At 43.3% G+C, this 17442-nt stretch overlaps 1 protein-coding gene, 1 long non-coding RNA gene and 1 other non-coding gene across 22 annotated transcripts in view; all 3 read left to right on the forward strand.

The window, feature by feature from the left end:
- Positions 1 to 233: 233 nt before the first annotated feature.
- On the forward strand, positions 234 to 10258 carry LOC120760728 (uncharacterized). 6 transcript variants are annotated; one of them, XR_005703451.2, is made up of 13 exons: positions 234 to 628; positions 1453 to 1670; positions 2614 to 2832; positions 3434 to 3594; positions 4979 to 5273; positions 5820 to 5952; positions 6040 to 6213; positions 6788 to 6914; positions 7279 to 7403; positions 7873 to 7984; positions 8856 to 8963; positions 9454 to 9588; positions 9675 to 10258. It is a non-coding gene; the product is annotated as an uncharacterized LOC120760728 (long non-coding RNA). The 6 variants fall into 6 exon arrangements; XR_005703448.2 differs by having other exon boundaries at positions 5820 to 6213; XR_005703452.2 differs by having other exon boundaries at positions 5188 to 5273; positions 5820 to 6213.
- LOC120760765 (small nucleolar RNA SNORA49) lies at positions 6587 to 6725 on the forward strand. The gene has a single exon (XR_005703467.1). It is a non-coding gene; the product is annotated as a small nucleolar RNA SNORA49 (small nucleolar RNA).
- Positions 10259 to 10368: 110 nt separating the features above from the next.
- Positions 10369 to 17442, forward strand: part of EP400 (E1A binding protein p400) — a 46835-nt gene continuing 39761 nt past the window's right edge. For 11 of the 15 annotated variants that reach the window (XM_058422788.1, XM_058422790.1, XM_058422792.1 and 8 more), the window contains exons 1-3: positions 10369 to 10456; positions 12453 to 13805; positions 15854 to 15964. In XM_058422788.1, the coding sequence (XP_058278771.1) occupies positions 12483 to 13805; positions 15854 to 15964 (1434 nt within the window). In that variant the 5' untranslated portion in view covers positions 10369 to 10456; positions 12453 to 12482. Of the gene's footprint in view, positions 10457 to 11192; positions 11282 to 12452; positions 13806 to 15853; positions 15965 to 17442 lie in introns of those variants that run through there. The other 4 variants (XM_058422795.1, XM_058422796.1, XM_040080646.2 and 1 more) reach the window with 2 other exon arrangements.

Below are 17442 nucleotides of genomic sequence, written 5' to 3' on the forward strand. Positions count from 1 at the left end.
GGGGGCGGTGCAGGGTGTGCGGGATGTCACAAGGCTGTGCGGAGCGGGTCAGGCTGTGCGGGGGCGGTGCAGGGTGTGCGGGATGTCACAAGGCTGTGCAGAGCGGGTCAGGCTGTGCGGGGGCGGTGCAGGGTGTGCGGGATGTCACAAGGCTGTGCGGGGCCAGGGGCCGGCCGTGGGTGGCGGGCGGTTCGTGGCGGTGCGGGGGAACGGGGCTCTCAGCGATGCGAGGGGCCAGGGCACCGCGCTGCCTGCTCTGCTGCGAGGCAGCACCGACACGCCGCGCACGGGGCTGGAATGTCCTTTACAGCATGGAGCATCCCGCCCCGCTGCTTTATGGAACGGGAGGTCTGGAACTGGCCGGAGTGACAGCAGGCGGCACCGTCCTGTCACAGCGTCCGTCATCTCCCGTGCGTGGGACAGCACCGGCCTCTCTCCGTGACTGCAGCCCATGAGTGCCTGCGCTGGAGAGAGCCCAAGGCTTCACCATCCTGCATCTTCTTCGAAGTACAAATATAGCCAGTCCAGACTCAGAATGAGCTGCAGGAGCCCTCCAGGTGTGGCTGCTAGAGATAAAGCAACTGGATAAATCTACTAAGAAATTCAAGTGTTTAATTTGGGTTAAAAGGTCAGTGACCATTGAGATCAACTCCCTTTACAGTTGTGCGGGAAGCAATTCTGCAATCATAAGCCCCATTTTGTAGCAAAATAAAGTGAATGTACAATTTAAATCAAGATATAAGAGTGGACAGAGCTTTGGAAGTGGTAGTCCAATGCACCATTTTATTGATAGTGAGATACTTTATTATGTTAACTTTATTTCAGTTCCAAAATAGTACTTCACTGAGAGACTCATAATTAGTTCTGACAGCAATTAAAAAAAAAGTCATGAACTTTAAAATAATGCTGGTACATCTAATGCTTATATTAATGATTTAAGATTAAGTGTAAGTTTTAAGCTTTGTAATTAAGGATAATTGCTTTAATGAGATTTTCTGTAATTGTAACATTATATCTAATACCAATTGTTACACATTTTTAAAACCCTCTGGAGAAAATCTCGGAGAGTCTAGTAAGTGCTGCACATCTCATTTTCCAGGCACTGGGTTTAAATTTGTACCCTCTGAGCCTAATTTGTTGCTTTCCTTAATTAATGTTGTTGCATGAAATTTTTCCCTTTTGGTCATTTGATACCCTGATAGAGATTGGTTGTGTAGTTGTCAGCTCTCTGCAGGGTGTTGTTAGCAAAGATCTTGTCAGGTGGAAGAGCGGATAAGTACACCCTAGGCTGGCGTGCTGATTGAGTCACCTTCAGGGCTTCCAGGCAGGCAGATGTATTGGGGTGTGGTGAAAAGCTCATTTCACCAGCCATGTAACAGGCCGTATTGCCACTTTCTTTGGTTCTCTTTGCCGTTTCACTATTTTCTTTCCTGAAATTGCCGTTTTTAAAAGTCTCTCTGCAGGTGGAATGCCCTCCTGTCCCTCAAGCGGCTCAGCAGATTAGCCAGGAGGAAAACCAACAGCAAAATGGACCAAAGTTGTCAAGTTTGCTCAGCTCCTTACCTGCTCCACACAACAGGAACCCAGTTCTGCCCCAGCAGGTACAACCAGCAGGCTGGGATAAGAACCATGTGCTTGTGGTACCAGCTCCAGTTCCCTCACAACAACAGGTATATTTGTATATTATACAACATTTATATTATACAGCGTTTGTATATTATCTTGTATGGGAAGCGTTGGCCTTGGTGTTTTGTGTGGAGACTTTGTGGGTGGCAGGATTTATCACTCCAGCCTGGGGAGAAAGGAACAAATAATTCCAGTAGTTTTTGCAGATGACTTTTCCAAGCCTGATAATTTGCTTCAGACAGCTGTGGTATGAATCTTTCTTTACAAAAAGACTTTGTATTCGTTTAAATTTAGAATGCTCTGAGAGTACCTGTGTCTCTCATTTGGTTTTAATTAGTGCTGCAGATATACATGATTCTTCTTGAAGAAAGGAAAGGGGTGAGAAGGAATAAGACACATTCTCTAGGGAAGTAGCATTTGTTCTTGTAATGAAGTCCTAGAAGGAGATTTAATTAAACAGAATCCATTATTTTAAATATTTATGCGCCGTTTTAGAAGAAGGGAGGAGGAGGAGGAATGAGAATGAAAATTTATGCAGCTTGTGTTGACTTGCCAGCAGTTGCAGGTTGCTTACATGTGTTAACAAAAGTGCTAGCAACTAAATGTGTTTTTATATGAACTTTTTAGAGAATTTTGTCCATCTGCCATCTGGCAGAGTATTTAAATTCTGTGAAATTTCTCACTGACTCAGCCAGCACTTCCGACGAGAGGGGTACTATATTTTAGGAGGAAAAACAAAAGTTCTCAAGACTGAGTAGCTCTGCATCCCAAGCTTCTCTACTGATTTCTCATATTACTGCTGTCTCACAAAGTCCTTCAGAGATTTTACAAACAGCTGCACAAAATACATTATTCATTATCTTTTAATAAAGTGCAACTTCAAACACCACAGAATCTTTCCAAGGACTGAATAATTGCTTCTATTGATTATCCCTGTAACATTTTAACATTTTTTCACATTGTCTGTCTTGCTTTTGTGTTGTGCAGTAGGAAACATAAGTTTAATTATGTTTACTTGATGGAAAATGAAATTCTGCAGTGAATAACAGCATGAGGAAAGAAGGTTTATGGTCTCTGAAACATCTCCCCAAACTCCATGAGGCCCCACAGCCAAAACCAAACCATGGTTATATTTTGGAAGAAATGCAGTGGATGGAAACTGATTTTTTTCAAGAAAGAGGGTGAAAGATGATAACTGCCAAGAGGGTAATGTGAATTTGATATTTTCAACCAGAAAAGAATAGGCAGCATTTTCATGGTTAGGATGTGATCACTGAGGATCTGGGATTTTGGGGTTACCTCTCCACTGTTTGTAAACTTTAAAGAGTACTCCTAAAGGGATTGCAGTTATTTTCTTTCTTTAGAAATGTGCTTTTTAGACAGAATTGAGTAAAAACTTAAAATAATTTTGTGGTTTTATTTTAGGGTTAATATGTCAAGGTGGGAATAGATGGCTCTGGAATGCCAGTCCTACAAAGGGAAATGTTTTAGTTACGAGCACTGAATTAACTGCAGAGCTTGTCATTTGAGGGCGCTGCCCTGTTTGTGACTCCTGGTAACACGATCATAATGCTCTATTTCCATGGTGTGTGTTCTTGGAGCCTTTTAAAGTAACGGCAGCTGCTCTCTGCAGTGTCACATGACACGTGGCTCTTCCACCTTCCACTTTAATTCTGCCATCAGCTGGGAGCTTTTTCATCATTACCAGATACTGTTGTATTATTAATATTATTTTTTTTAACTACAGCTGAATAGTAGTAAAATATTTCTTTATGTTGTTTTTTTTTTTCTTTTACTGTAACTTAAGCATACAGACTGGTCTGTCTTTGATGTGATTGGGGTGGAAAACCAAATTACTTGCAACAAAGCACAAATGCTGCCAAAACTGAAGGTAACTGGAATGCTTATAGAGGAGATCTGCTCCCCTTCATCACCCAGACTTGAACCAGTGAAGCTCAAACCAAATAGGTATGTAGTGTTCAGGTGATTGATTTGTTTTTAATTGATATTTTTTAAAGTAACAAATGAAAAAGAGTAATCTTTGTGAGGGCTGAGAGGGTTAATTCAGAATTGTTTCTTTTTTATCTTTTGTTTTCAAACTGATCACTGTTAAAGACTTTATGCCTTTAAAGTCTTCTCCCTCAGTCTTCTGAGGGAAAGCAGAGTGCTTCTTATTGCTTTATAGTTCTTTTCATTTATGAAAGCTCAGTTTTGATCTTTCTGGCCACACTCAAGAGTGAATTCACTTGTGGTTTTGGTCAAGCACTGAAAATTACTTCTGGACTAGAGTTTCCTAAGCAGAATAATGAAATCTTCTCCTTTTACTTAATTTTCAGATGTACTTGCAAAACACTTAAAAGATTATTTTTTGGGGGGGGAGGGGGAGGCTAGAGGGGGAAGGAAGGACAGAGGGAGAAAAAAATGCTGCGTTAAATTTTGAGCTAATTTGGTTTTTTGCTCTTGAGTCTTACCTCAGAAAGGAAGTTAGGAGGGTTCAGTTTTGAGTTTTGGAGCAAATGTAATTCTGCTGTAGTGCACCATAGAGGTTTCTACAATAAATTAGCCTGATACGAGAAGAGTATGGTTAGTGAAGCCCAAGACAGCTTATGTGACACGTGGCTGTGACAGGTGACAAGAAGGATGTCCTGCATTAGTGTTCTTAGGCTGCTCTGCCAGAACAGAGCACTGGCAGTTAATGAAATTAAGGACTTGGAAGTTGAAGTATATATGTAAAACAGAAAAAGAACTCATTCTTTTCTATTTAGACATCTTTGGTATCCTGGAAAGAGCATATACAAAACAGTTATATTGAAATCAGCTCTTACAACTGCAGTGTTTTTGAAACCCTAACCTAGTTAAGGCTTTGCTCCATTTAGAAGTTTGACCCTTATTAGCATCTTCTGGGGAGTTCTCCTGCTGTCTCCAGACTCCAAAGATGACTAAGGGGTGTGGGAGTTCTGTTATGCCCCTTCCATGTAATCCTTCAGAGATGACTGGAGCATCAGAGCGATTGGTGTACTTGAATTTCACAGTATAGTGTGTTTCTTCTGTGTGTTGGGGGAAGCAGAATCCCTGCTGCCATATGCTCTTCAGCTGGGTATCTCTTTCAGCTCAGCTTACTGACTAAAAATAATATTTTTGCCAGTAGGCATGGAGTAGGAAAGCAGATTTATTTTTCATTGCAATACCAAAGCTAACATTTGTCCTTGTATCACAAGTGTCAGCTTTTCTCCTGCTCTATTCTCCATTCATAGAACTCTTGCATGAACTAGATTATCCTAATTTCAACTTTGTTTTTTGCATAAGCTTTATCTGGTCACATTAGATTCAGAAAAGAATGTTGAATTTAAAGGGTATCGCAGGGGAAAAAAGACAACTAAAGGAACGCCTGGACGAAATAGACTTCTGGAATGAGCCTCATTGTTCCAGAACACTGGAACAGGGCAGAGACCTGTTGGAAACTTGCTCTTGGATCAGTGAAAGAAAAATCTCTCAGCATTGTTCTGCCAGGATTGACAAGTGGTGCTGGGCTGGCTTTGCAAATTGCCTTCCATATTCCAGCACTTCTGAGGCTCTAAGGATCCATTGCAGGAATTCATTCTGACACTGAAACAGCAACAGATTGCCCTGAAGGATGTTATTATCAGGTAATTGATACGAATCCATGTGCAGTCTTTGCAGAGATTTGATGGGTGTGTGCTACCCTCCAAAACATGGTATTTATGTGAACAACTGTAAAATGTTAAATGATAGATAGGCTGTCTCGTTTTATCCTCTTTGCAGGCTACATTCCTCCATGCTGAACCTATTTGCATCTCAGATGTATAATTTTGGATCATTCTGGGATCTAAAACTCTCAATAGTTCCATGGCAACTGTTATTAGTTATATAAAAATCCTACTTTATTTTGACATATCTAGTATTTGTTGTGTTAATGCTGACAAAAAAAAAAGTAGGAGTTGTACTAAGCTTGTCTTAGAAGCTTTATGGATAGTGGTAATTTCCTTTTCAGTGTTTTTGCATTTACTTGATGTCAACATAAAACTTCATGCCCTGATTTACTTTCTTTAGCCTACTTTCTACTTTAACTTTAGCCAGGTGCTTTGTGCTTCTTTGCAAATATTACTGGGTTTGAGTAGTTAATATCCCAAGCTCTTAAAAATTAGTATAAAAACTTTTGATTTGTTTTATAGAGACCTGTGCGTGTTCCCAGCTGTAGCTGTTGCTCCTCCATGTTTGTATGGAGGAGATCCTTACACATGGACCCATGGAGTGAAGCTCTTGCAGTTCAGTCTGGAGGAACAGAGATGGTGCAGCGTGATCCAGGTTTAAACCCCACTGGTTACACCTGTGTGCAGGGGCTCTCTAATTGTGAGTGTGACCTGCAGAACTCTCAGGTTCTCATTCATTCAGGCAAGCTGGGAGCTCTGGCTGTCCTGCTTTGGAGGCTGAAAGCAGAAGGGAGAGCAGGTGCTGACTTTGACACACGTGATTGCAATGCTCAGCATCCTGGAGCTTTTCCTGAATTTCCATTTCCTCATGTGAGTGAGAGTTAGTGAGAGTGCTGCTCACAGCTGGCATTGTCTGGTAAGAGGATCTCTTACTCAAGCTAATAGTGAGTACATGCTCGTGGTGGGAGGGGAAATGCTAAAGGGAAGTCTAATACATTTGCAAGATTCATTTGCATAATTTCCTTATTTATTGAAGCAAATTATGTATATAGCTGTAGCACAAATATGTAATTATATATGAAATATGTCAGTCATGTTGCTATTTGCTGAGGCATCTAGAGTGTTTCCAAGGAGTTAGCCACTAGTTATCCTACGTTTATGAGCAATTTGTGCTTCACATGCAGATTTCTTTTTTACAATAGCCATTTGATTAACTGCTTTTGCTTTCATTATCTGTAGCTATTTATATTGTTAGTACTTTAAGTGTAGTTGGTGTTTTTATGTTGGCAGTTCCTCAGCCTTACTCCAGGGGCTTTTATTTTTCGTAGAGTGCCCTGGCATTGCCTGAGGATAAATTGAAAGTATGCTCCTTTCCCTCCCCAGTTAGATTCTGTGTATCCTCTGGGGCCTACAATTTGAGCAAACATTAACAATAGATGGAAGTTTTTCTTATTTTTTATTTCAAATTGTATTATTATGCTTTCTGTTAGATGCAGTATAAAGCATAAAAGAATACTTTGCCTTAAAGCAACAGAAGGCAGCACAACAGAAGGGATTTGATTTAGTCAATAGACAAGAAAAATGATGGAGCACGTACAGGAATAACTATTCAGTCAGGTGTGCTTAGTCATAGAACATGATGTGATTACTGTAATAGATCTTTAGATTTTTATCTGGCTTACTGCACCATAAATTAATAGCTTTAATGGTAGACAGATTCATTATGAATTGTGTAGATCTGCAGTGTGGGAAGTCAGATAACTTGAAATGTTTGCATGCTTAATATAGGTTGGGGAAGTAATAAGAAAGCAATTTTCCCAATCTTCTCACTCTGTTAAAAAAAGTTTGTTTAGAGATTTATCCTTAATTATATATGAATTTGTAATTAAGTTGCTTGTTTTCCCATTTTAGAAATTCATTAAAAACTTCATAAAAAAGTGATCCTTCTGTGCTATCCTGTCTTCCCACCCTTCTTCCACAGGTGTCAGTCACACAGATGTGGTTACTGTTGTCTTCTATGACACTGATTTTAGACCTGCTGATGGACACAAAGACTAAGGGATGGCGTGACAGAATTGCAAGAGGCAGAGATATCCATACATACAGGTGAATTTCCTGCTAAGAAATTGGTGTTTTAAAATCAAAAGTAGAGAGAAGATGGTTTGGGGTGAAACTAGGATTTTTGGTTGAGGCCACCCTTCTGGTTTAAGTAACTTGGTCTTTCAAGGTCCCTTCAAAGATTATATCATACACCTTCCATTCAGACTAGAGTGGAAATAAAAATCATGTCCTTTCCACACTGCTGCTTCTGTTCCTGTCTTTCCCTCCCTCTTTCATCTAACAAGCCATCTGGGCTTCAGTGTTGGAACAACCAAAATAAATGTGGGTGTTTTCAGCCCTTGATAAACAAGAAATGTCATTCTTGATTATCATCGGATTTCAGATCCACCAGTGATGAGATGCTGTTTGTGTAGTTCTAAGATGTGTTTGAAAGCTTCTCTCGAGTGACTGTTTCCTTTCTTGGAAGGTTATGTTGAGAGCACAAGGAATGTAATGGGTTTCTTTTCTTTTACAGGCTTGTAAGAGCTAGTTCTATTGAAGAGAGGCTGTTGAAAAAGAGTATTAAACATATGATTCAAGAACTGGCTGCTCAGGGTGGGGATTGTTCAACAGACTTTTTATCTCAGGTACTGCAACATTAAAAATGTGAACAGTTATTTAATGATACATAAAAAAATAAGTTTTTTACTAGATCTGAGACAGAATTTTGAAAAGGTAGTGGTTTATTTATTTCTAGGCTTGTTTGGGAACCAGTGATATGTGTTCACAGTTAAATTCAGTAGAAATCCTGAACTGTCAGCTCATAGAGAAAATCAGAAGGTAACAATATCTAGTAACAGATTTGCTTGTTCCAATGATAATGTTACCCTTTTATTGACATTGTTTTAATCAATCAAAAGCAACATCTGCAGCAAAAGGTGTCAAATACATCTGTAATCTGACTTTCCTCAACTTGATTTTAGGATGACTAAAATTTTTTTGACATCATGCCTTATGTTATTGAATACTTCAAAACACGTTTCCATAAGGTTCTCTGCTCTGAATATGTAAAAGAGGGTTCTAGAATGTTTACAGAAGAGAGACTGTCTGAGCTAAGAAATTATTTAGATTGAGAGTTGTATGACTCAGGAAACACCATGGTTCTTACTCAGTTAGAACACCTGGCTGGCTTGGTGGACCAGGTATGGGGATTTCTCTCGTTTTATGTAAACCTTTAGAAAAAAGTGGTGTTTACTTTCCTGTACAACAGTCAAGTGGCTTCTGTAAAGTACCTTGTTTTTAATGCATTTACATTAAACAGTTCTGTGCAAATTTAAATACCAAAACACTTGGGAGAGGTAATTTGAGCCTGCTGATAGATCTGTTCCTGTTCTGAAACATTTAAGTTACCAAACGTTCTCCTGAGGGTTGTGAGGTGCATTGAACTAGATTGTATCTTGTGTTGTAAAACTGTTAATAGTCCTGTGCATTGCCCGATTATTTGCTTTTTTCTTAAAGGTCTTGGATCATGTCAGTGATGTCAATAACTCCTGTAACTATGTTTATCACTCTCGAAAGCAATGAAAAAATCATTGCATAAAAACCATCGCAAGTCCGCAGGGAAAGGTGAGTTTAAGTAGAAACTTGCTTTACCTTGTGAGGACCTGAGGGCTTCTAGGGTCTTTTTTGTGCTTGGTTTTTTTGTTTGTTTGTTTGTTTTGTTTTGTTTTCCTTTTAATTCCTCACTGCTGTTAGAGTTACTTGCATGAGTGTTTACTAAGCTGAAACATAACTAGATTTTAGAATTCTGAATAACTTGGTATACAGGCAAATGCTAGTAAATACCTTCTCCTAATTCTGTGACTAATATAGGTTGTATTTATTGCATTTCCATACACTTAGGAAAATGAATTTCCCCAATGTTATGACAATATGACCATGGATGTATAATTTTGCACTTCCAGTATGTTATAAATAAGGGAGGTGAGCTGTTTATTTTAAGTGATAGGATATGAATTGTCTTCAGACAAGATTATTGATAGCTATGAATTTTGAGACCGGGCACTTTTAATTATGTATTTTTGGTACCTAAGCCTTCACTTTGTATTTATCCTAGAATGAAGGTGGTCATTCTCCGTGTTAGACAAACCTGTGCTAAAGACCATAATTCTGAGTGTATTCAAATCTATATACATCACTTCAAGCTGATGACAATGACTACTAGAAAAAGAAGTTTCTCAAATACATTTCTGTAAGTTTACTTCTACTGTCAATAATTTTTCTCAGATTTAACAGTAAATCACTGGTGGTCTGATTGGTGAATTTGTTTTCTCTCAGGCACGAATGTATTTCATGGGGACTTTTTTCTTATCAAAGGCTCTGTGCGGACCTTTAGCCTTAAGGTAAAGCAGTGTTTACAGTCCAAGAATAAAATCTGTGCTCGTGCCGATGTAAAGAAAAGCCTGAAGTGCTTCAGTATCGCTCCATCCGATGTACCAGAAGTCCTTCCTCATGTCCTGGGAGAACCTCCTGAGCATCAGTGCGTGCCCGTTGTCTCTTGTCCTGTTACCACCGAGCAGAGCCGGTCCGCGCCCGGAGCTCCCTGCAGACACTGACAGGGATGGAGGGATGGGGTTCCCCCTCGGCCGCCTCTTCTCGAGGCTCCCTCAGCCTTTCCCCGCACGAGAGGTGCCGCAGCCCCTTCATCACCTTTGTTTCCCTCGGCTGGCCCCGCTCCAGGCGCTCCCAGCCTCTCCTGCCCTGCGGAGTACAAACCCCGCGAGCTGCCAAGTGTGCATTTTCACAGCGTGTCTTGAAGACGAACGCCAGCCCTGCTCCCTGCGCGGACAGAAATGACCCTTTGCTGTGTCCTTACCCTCCCCTGCCTCTGCTACAATAAATACAATTATTTCTGCCCTGTCGCCGAGCCCGTTCCTATCGCGACAGGAGCCGCGGGCCGTTTCCGCGGCGGGCGCAGGCGCGGCGCTGGCGCAGGCGCGGCTCTGCCCGCGGCTGCCGGCGCAGGCGCGGCGGGACGCGGTTTGTCTCCTGCCGGCGCTGGTAGCGGCGCCCCCGCCCGCGCTTCCTGCCCGCAGCGAATGGAACCCGCGGCGCCCGCGGTAAGTGCGGCCCGCGGGGCCCGCCCGGGCCCGGCTGCGCGCCCCGCTCCGCCCCGAACGGCCCCCGGCAGCCCCGCCGCCGCACCGGGGACGGCCGCGGAGGGACGGGCCCGCCCGGCGCGGGGCGGGGGACGCGGGGCGGGCAGGGCCGGGCCGGGCCGGGCCGGGGGAGCGCGGCCCCGGCGGGGGGAGCCCCGGGCGGGGGGAGTCCCCGCGGAACGGCGGCGGCGGGGCCGGGGTTCGCCCCTGGCCCGGGCGGCCCCGCCGCGCCGCTCGCACACAAAAGGCGATCCCTGCTTCGGGACCTCCCTTATCGGCCTGTAATTAATTAAGTGTTTTCACTGGGGCCGTAAGTGTTAGTGAGGTGCGGGTAATTAAAATAATAAGACCTTGTTGCTGGTGGTATCGTTTGAATCTTAATCATTTGGTGTCGGCGCTGCGAAATAACCACGATACCTCGAAGAATTGCAGTATTGTTAAATCTTTTGGAAAAGGGGCCTGTAATGAGTGCAGTTTTTCCCCCTTCCCGCTCTGCTGAGGGAGCTCGCTCAGGTTTGAGCTACGGAGAGTGGGAGATCCGAGCCCCCGATGCGGGAGAGGCGAGACCCGCCGGGATGAGCCCCGGTGCGGGAGAGCCGAGACCCGCCGGGATGAGCCCCGATGCGGGAGAGCCGAGACCCGCCGGGATGAGCCCCCGGTGCGGGAGAGCCGAGACCCGCCGGGATGAGCCCCCGGTGCGGGAGAGCCGAGACCCGCCGGGATGAGCCCCGGTACGGGGGAGCCAGAACCCGCCCGGAGGAGCCGCTGTGCCGGCTGCGCTCCTCGGTACCCTCGGCGCGAGAGGTCCCGGGCTCTCGGCTCTCTGTCGCTGCTGGCACGTGTGTGACAGCGCTGCTTTGCTCCTCTTTCCCGGGGCGAGAAGGGGAATATCTCCATCCCCAGGGCTTGGGCAGATAGCGCAGGACAGGGGAGCGGAGGGTTGTGATGCAGGTGCCTGCCTGGGCAGCGGAGAGGAGAGCCGGCAGCACCCGCTGCATCCCACCGCTTCCCAGTAGTGCTGGCGTGCCAGTGTGCCGCTGCCTGTTGACACTTGCAAGCAACTTGGAGTGAGGGACACAAAGGAGTGGCAGCATGTTTGTGTATGTTTGGCCTGCGATGCTAAAAATGAAAGTGTTGCTTTCAAAAAAGGTGAGAGGTTTTGAAAGGATAAAAAACCAACCCCATCAGGTTTCGTTTTCTCTTGCTGCTATTTCTGTGTGACTCCCAGCCCTGAAGCTACCTGTCAGTGCATGTCGTTGGAATTGTTTGTCCGTGATTGAAATACAAAACCAGAACGTTTTGGGATTTCTGGGTAGCTTGACTCGATAAACAGCATTTCAAATGAAATGCAGATTTGGTTAATTTTCATCTCTTTATGTGTTCTACAGGAAAGAAGTCAAAGTTAAGCATCAAGTATAGTAGTTTTACATACATTGAGATGACTTGGCCTTCAGTAGCTTCAACAATGAAGTTGAATAGTCTGTCCATTTTCTTATTTCTGGTTGCTGTTGAAACAATGGACTATATATTTTAGCAATTATGTTTACAATAACTTTGTATTAAGAGTTAAAAACACTGCAACATTGGTAATAATGATCATGAGAAAAGAGTAGATGCCTTTGGTACTGGAGAGCATAGTTTCTTGAAGTTCCACAGCAAGGGAAAAAGTCCTGTTAGTTCTTTTTTTTTATTATTTGAAGCCATTTTGCCTAGCTAAGGGAAACACAGCATTTGTAAGGCTATTCAATAGCAGTATTAGCTAGAGAAATTTATGAGGGATTTAAGTGAGATTTTGTTGTGCTTTGCATTTTGGATCATTTGAAACATTTTAACTAACTGCAAAACCAGGATAACAGAGTTCTTACTCTAAGGTGATCTTTCTAGTTGTAGCTAAGTATTTTCAACTGCAGAAGAGTTTTTACCTTCCCTGAACGTCTATTTTTGTGTATTTCTTTAGAGTATACTGTAAAACCTTACATCAGCGAGAATGCACCATGGCAATGGTCCTCAGAATGCCCAGCGCCAGCTCCAGAGATCCAGGTCCTTCACAGGCAGTGAGGGAGAAGAACAACAGGCAAATTTACCCCAGTCCCCCGCGGCCTCTTTCGCGCCTTCTGCAAGTCCCTCGGCGCCGCAGTCGCCCAGTTACCAGATCCAGCAGTTTATCATGAGCCGGAGCCCGGTGGCCGGGCAGAACGTGAACATCACCCTGCAGAACGTGGGCCCGGTGGCCTCGGGCAACCAGCAGATAACGCTCACCCCGCTGCCGCTTCCCAACCCGACGTCTCCGAGCTTTCAGTTCAGCCCCCAGCAGAGGCGCTTCGAGCATGGATCCCCCTCGTACATCCAGGTCACCTCTCCGCTGCCTCAGCAGGTGCAGTCCCAGAGCCCCACGCAGCCTAACCCGGTGCCCGTGCAGGCGCTGCCCAACGTCCGGGCCGGCACTCCGGGGCCCGGCCTGGGCATGTGCAGCCAGAGCCCCACCAGAGGCTTTGTGGATGCCAGCGTGCTCGTGAGACAGATCAGCCTGAGTCCTTCCAACGGCGGGCACTTCGTGTACCAAGAGGGACCGGGAATCGCGCAGATCGCTCAAGGAGCTGCTGCACAAGTGCAGCTTCCGTCGTCCGGGGCGCCCGCCGCGGTGAGGGAGCGCAGGCTTTCGCAGCCTCACTCGCAGTCTGGGGGCACCATCCACCACCTCGGGCCTCAGAGCCCCGTGGCCAGCGGGGCAAATATGCAGTCTTTGACTAGCCCGGGCCACATCACAACGACCAGCTTGCCGCCCCAAATCAGCAATATTATCCAGGGGCAACTTATGCAACAGCAGCAGCAAGTGCTTCAAGGGCAGCAGCTGAGTAGACCCATTGGATTTGACAGGACTTCTGGTGGATTGATAGCAGGAGTTGGAGGACCGAGTGCGTTTGGAATGACATCGCCTCCTCCTCCCACAAGTCCTTCACGGGCCGCTGTGCCACAGGGGCTGTCGAGTCTTCCTCTCACTCCTACAGCTAACACAGCAGTGAAAAAACAACCCAAAAAGTTGGAGGAGATTCCTCCTGCCAACCAAGAGACTGCTCAAATGAGAAAACTATGTTTGGATCATCACCACAAGCAGATGGAAATTCTTAAGGAAACTTTTAAGGAATGTTTGATTGAGCTGTTTTTCCTGCAACATCTTCAAGGGAACATGATGGACTTTTTAGCTTTTAAGAAGAAACATTGTGTTCCTCTGCAAGCGTACCTGAGGCAAAATGACTTGGATCTGGAGGAGGAAGAAGAGGAAGAACAATCTGAGGTCATCAACGATGAGGTAAGAAACTTCGTTGGAATAAAATCATAGATGAAGTTGTAGCACTGGGATTGTGAAGTATTAAAGAATAGGACAGGACATGAAAAATCATTTTGCTTGATGATATATGGCAGTTTTTCATAAAATAGTTGGCCTGAGGGAATGCAGTTCTGGGTAGTGTGATTAGATGGGCTGGTTTGAGTGTGCTGTTAGATTTATGGATTTAAGATAAAAGAATAGGGAGCTTTAATTGTCCTAGTTGCACATAAATAAAGATGGTAGAAGTTTGGAAATGGTTTTAAGCTCTCAGAGTGGTTATGACTAGGAATCATAATTTGAATTTCACTTAACTAGACCTGGACAAACCGAAAAAGAATGAGCAAAAGCATTACAAGAGGTTAACCTGCCTCGTGTGACTTCTAATCATAGATATTACTGAAGTTCAACGTTGCTGCAGCCAACAAAAAAATGTGAATTAATCTAATTAGTGAGGGAGAACATGTGTAAAGATCCACAGTCATGTAGTACATTATTCAGGGTGCCCTGGAGCTCTCTGTGTGAGTTGCTGTTTAAAGGATTAACAACCGGCGCTTACAGACTGGACAATGACAAGTTCACTTATGCAAAGGTTTAAATTACTGACTAGCTTGAATTCACTGGTGCTGTGCAGCTTTTCCTGCATGTTTGTACCCATCTGTGGGTGCTGGAGCACTGGTCTGGTGCAGAGCCTGCCCACCAGCCAACATGGCAAGTGGTTGCAGCAGGGTAGATAGAACTGATGCCCCAGCACCACTTGGCACTCGTAAATATCTTCTAAAATTTGTGAAAATGTCTAAGGGTGTATAGCTGCCAGTTTGTAGAATGAGTATTATGTAAAGAACCTTGTGTTGCTTTAAATACCTTTGGGAAATGAGTGCCTTCACTGAAATTTGATGACTCTTAGGTATGAATCATTAGCAATCATGCCTTCAGCTGGAATTTGTGGGAAATTTTAACAGAATAATGGCTGAAGTTTAATTTATTCATTGCTTTTGTTGTCTGAACGCCTTGATTAGGAAAATACATTTCTGCTTGCTACAGTTATTGACAATTTTGAAGGAGTCATTATATAGTAACATAAAAGGTAGTCTGTTACTGTAATTTATTGACAATGGATATTCAGTATCTTTTTTTTCACCTGGTTTGTGTTTTGTCAAATTGTTTAGGTGTTCTTGTTGGGTTGCGTGTTTGTCAGCTGAAATAACCAGGTATTTTTAACTACCATCTGCACACTTTGAGGGCTCTTTAGTGGGTGTAAATGGTACAGGTTCCTTGAAGTCAGTGGTGCTGCTACACTTTAACTGAGTTGAGGCTCTCCCCGCGGTGTGTCGGGTTGAGAATGTGCTGTACTTCACTGCCTTCTCGTGGTGGATCCTCTTTTGTTTGTGGAAGCTGCTTGTCCTTGTAACTGCTGGAGAATTTTGCAAAGTCCAACAGCAAAAGTGTTTATGTGTTTTCAAGTGATGAATCCTTCTGAAAGATTAAGGCATCTTTTGAGTACGTTCTTTCTTTGTATTTTGTTGTCGCCTTCTGTTTTATTTCCCTCTCCCCCTCTTTATCACTTTCTGCTAAAGCAACGCGCTTCATCCCTTGCCTGGAAGGTTGATCTCTTTGGGAATTCAAGGGGAGAGTGAATGGTGGCTGTGCTCATTGCTTAAATAAGTGTTGAAGCTCTCTTACGTTCAAACTGTCTGTCATGCTGATTTGTTGTCTGTTAGCAGCAGCAATCATTACATTTAAAACACACTTCTATGTTAACTGGATTTAAGAAAACGTTGTTTCCAGTGACGAGAAGTCACAATGAACAGTCAAGGCTGTGCTCTGTTCTGCTATTAAAAGTAAGACAGAACTCTAAAAATGGGCTGTGCTCAAAACAAGCTGTACTGTTGGTGGTATAGTTATTATCCCCTCTTCAGTGAGGTGCCATCAGTACCAATGGAGTGTGTTGAACAGTTAAAAAAAAAAGAAAAACTTCTAAAAAGAAAATGATTCTCCCTTCTTTTTTTTTTTTCCCAAAATATTTCTCTCAGGTAAAGGTTGTGACAGGAAAGGATGGGCAGACTGGTACTCCTGTCGCTATAGCAACCCAGCTTCCTCCAAATGTTTCTGCTGCTTTTTCATCCCAGCAGCAACCATTTCAGGTACTTTTCAATGGTTCTAAAATGTAGTTTCATCCCAGATTTTTTTTCTTCATTCAGATTTGATATTTCTTAGATGAATTAGAATTTTCCCAAGAGCCCATCCCTTATCATCTAAACAAAACCAAAAAACCTTTGCAGTCTTCAAATGCATCAGTATAACTGAAGCCTTGAGGAAGTTAAAGCTTTGTCTCCAGGTTGCTGGCTTATTGCATTAACTTTCAGCTTGAATGTTTTCACTTTGGTTTGTTTGTCTTTTGTATCCCTAATGCATTTGGTTCATTTGTGCATTCTGCGTAGTGATAATATGGTTTCTTTGTCTGTGGCATTGTAATTGTGAATTTCTTCTAAAATTCTTTTCTTTTTTTTTTTTTTTTTTTTTTCTTCCCCTTATCTATTAAAGGTTTTGAGTGTGGCTACAGAAGGTTTTGGATTTGCCTTCCCTGAAATGTGTTAAACAACAATACTAATCCTCTGACACAATTTGTTTTAAATAATTAACTGCTTTCCTTTAGCTCTGCCATAAATGCTGGGAAGAAGAAACAGAAGTGCTTGTTTTTAATACAAAAGTCCTTTTTAACATTTTTTTTCTTTTTTCATGAGGAATGCTGCAGAAAGACAAGAAACAAATGTGATAATCAGTTAAAATTTTCATGGATCAGGGATCATGATACTTTTCAGTTTGGTGTGGTTTTATTCAGCTGCCTTCAACTCTTTTACCCAGACATCACTATATACATGCCCTGAGAAGTAATATTCCCTAATTCCATCTGCAACTGAAATATTTACCCTTTAGCTCAATGATATGCTTAGCAGGTGTTACAGGGTGCTGTACTGCAGCAGCTGTACAGGCTGTGCTGCCTTTATCTAGGCTCTGGAAATGGGAAGTGAAATGAAGTACGAGATGGATTGTGTTCCTGTGTGTGACAAATGGGATGTTCCCTGTGATATTGTACAAAGGAGTTGTGCAGCAGAGGGGATTGCTCTGAGAGCTCCTCCTCAGGGCCAGTACAGACATGTCTTGGAAGTCTCCTTAGGTAGTCATTTAGGCTGTTTAAAGTACCTAATATTATATCAGGTTATTTACTGTAGCGGTTAGGGTTATCAACAAGCTGTAGCTGCAGCAGTGATGATACTTTTAAAGGTATTTGTACCATATCAGACGAGTTTCAGGGAAGCTGCTTCACACTAAAAATGTACAAAACTCTGTGTGGTACTGGCTTTTAGCACAAACTGCTAATAGAAAGTGGCATTTCTTTCCATCAGTCTTGCTCTTTGTTACTGTTTATGGAGAAATAATGTGTCCCAGTCAGCATCACCATTTAAATCCCAGTGCAGAAGTGCAGCACTCAGAGTGATGAGAAGTGTGCACACTCATTGTGTGCCGGCTACGTAATCATGACCTCAGGACAGCTACATTATTTTAATTAAAGTTGGGACAGTTTTAGTCTAATATTAGTGGTATGTGACTGCAATTTCTA

Source organism: Hirundo rustica, chromosome 17, assembly GCF_015227805.2.
Source record: "Hirundo rustica isolate bHirRus1 chromosome 17, bHirRus1.pri.v3, whole genome shotgun sequence".
NCBI lineage: Eukaryota > Metazoa > Chordata > Aves > Passeriformes > Hirundinidae > Hirundo > Hirundo rustica.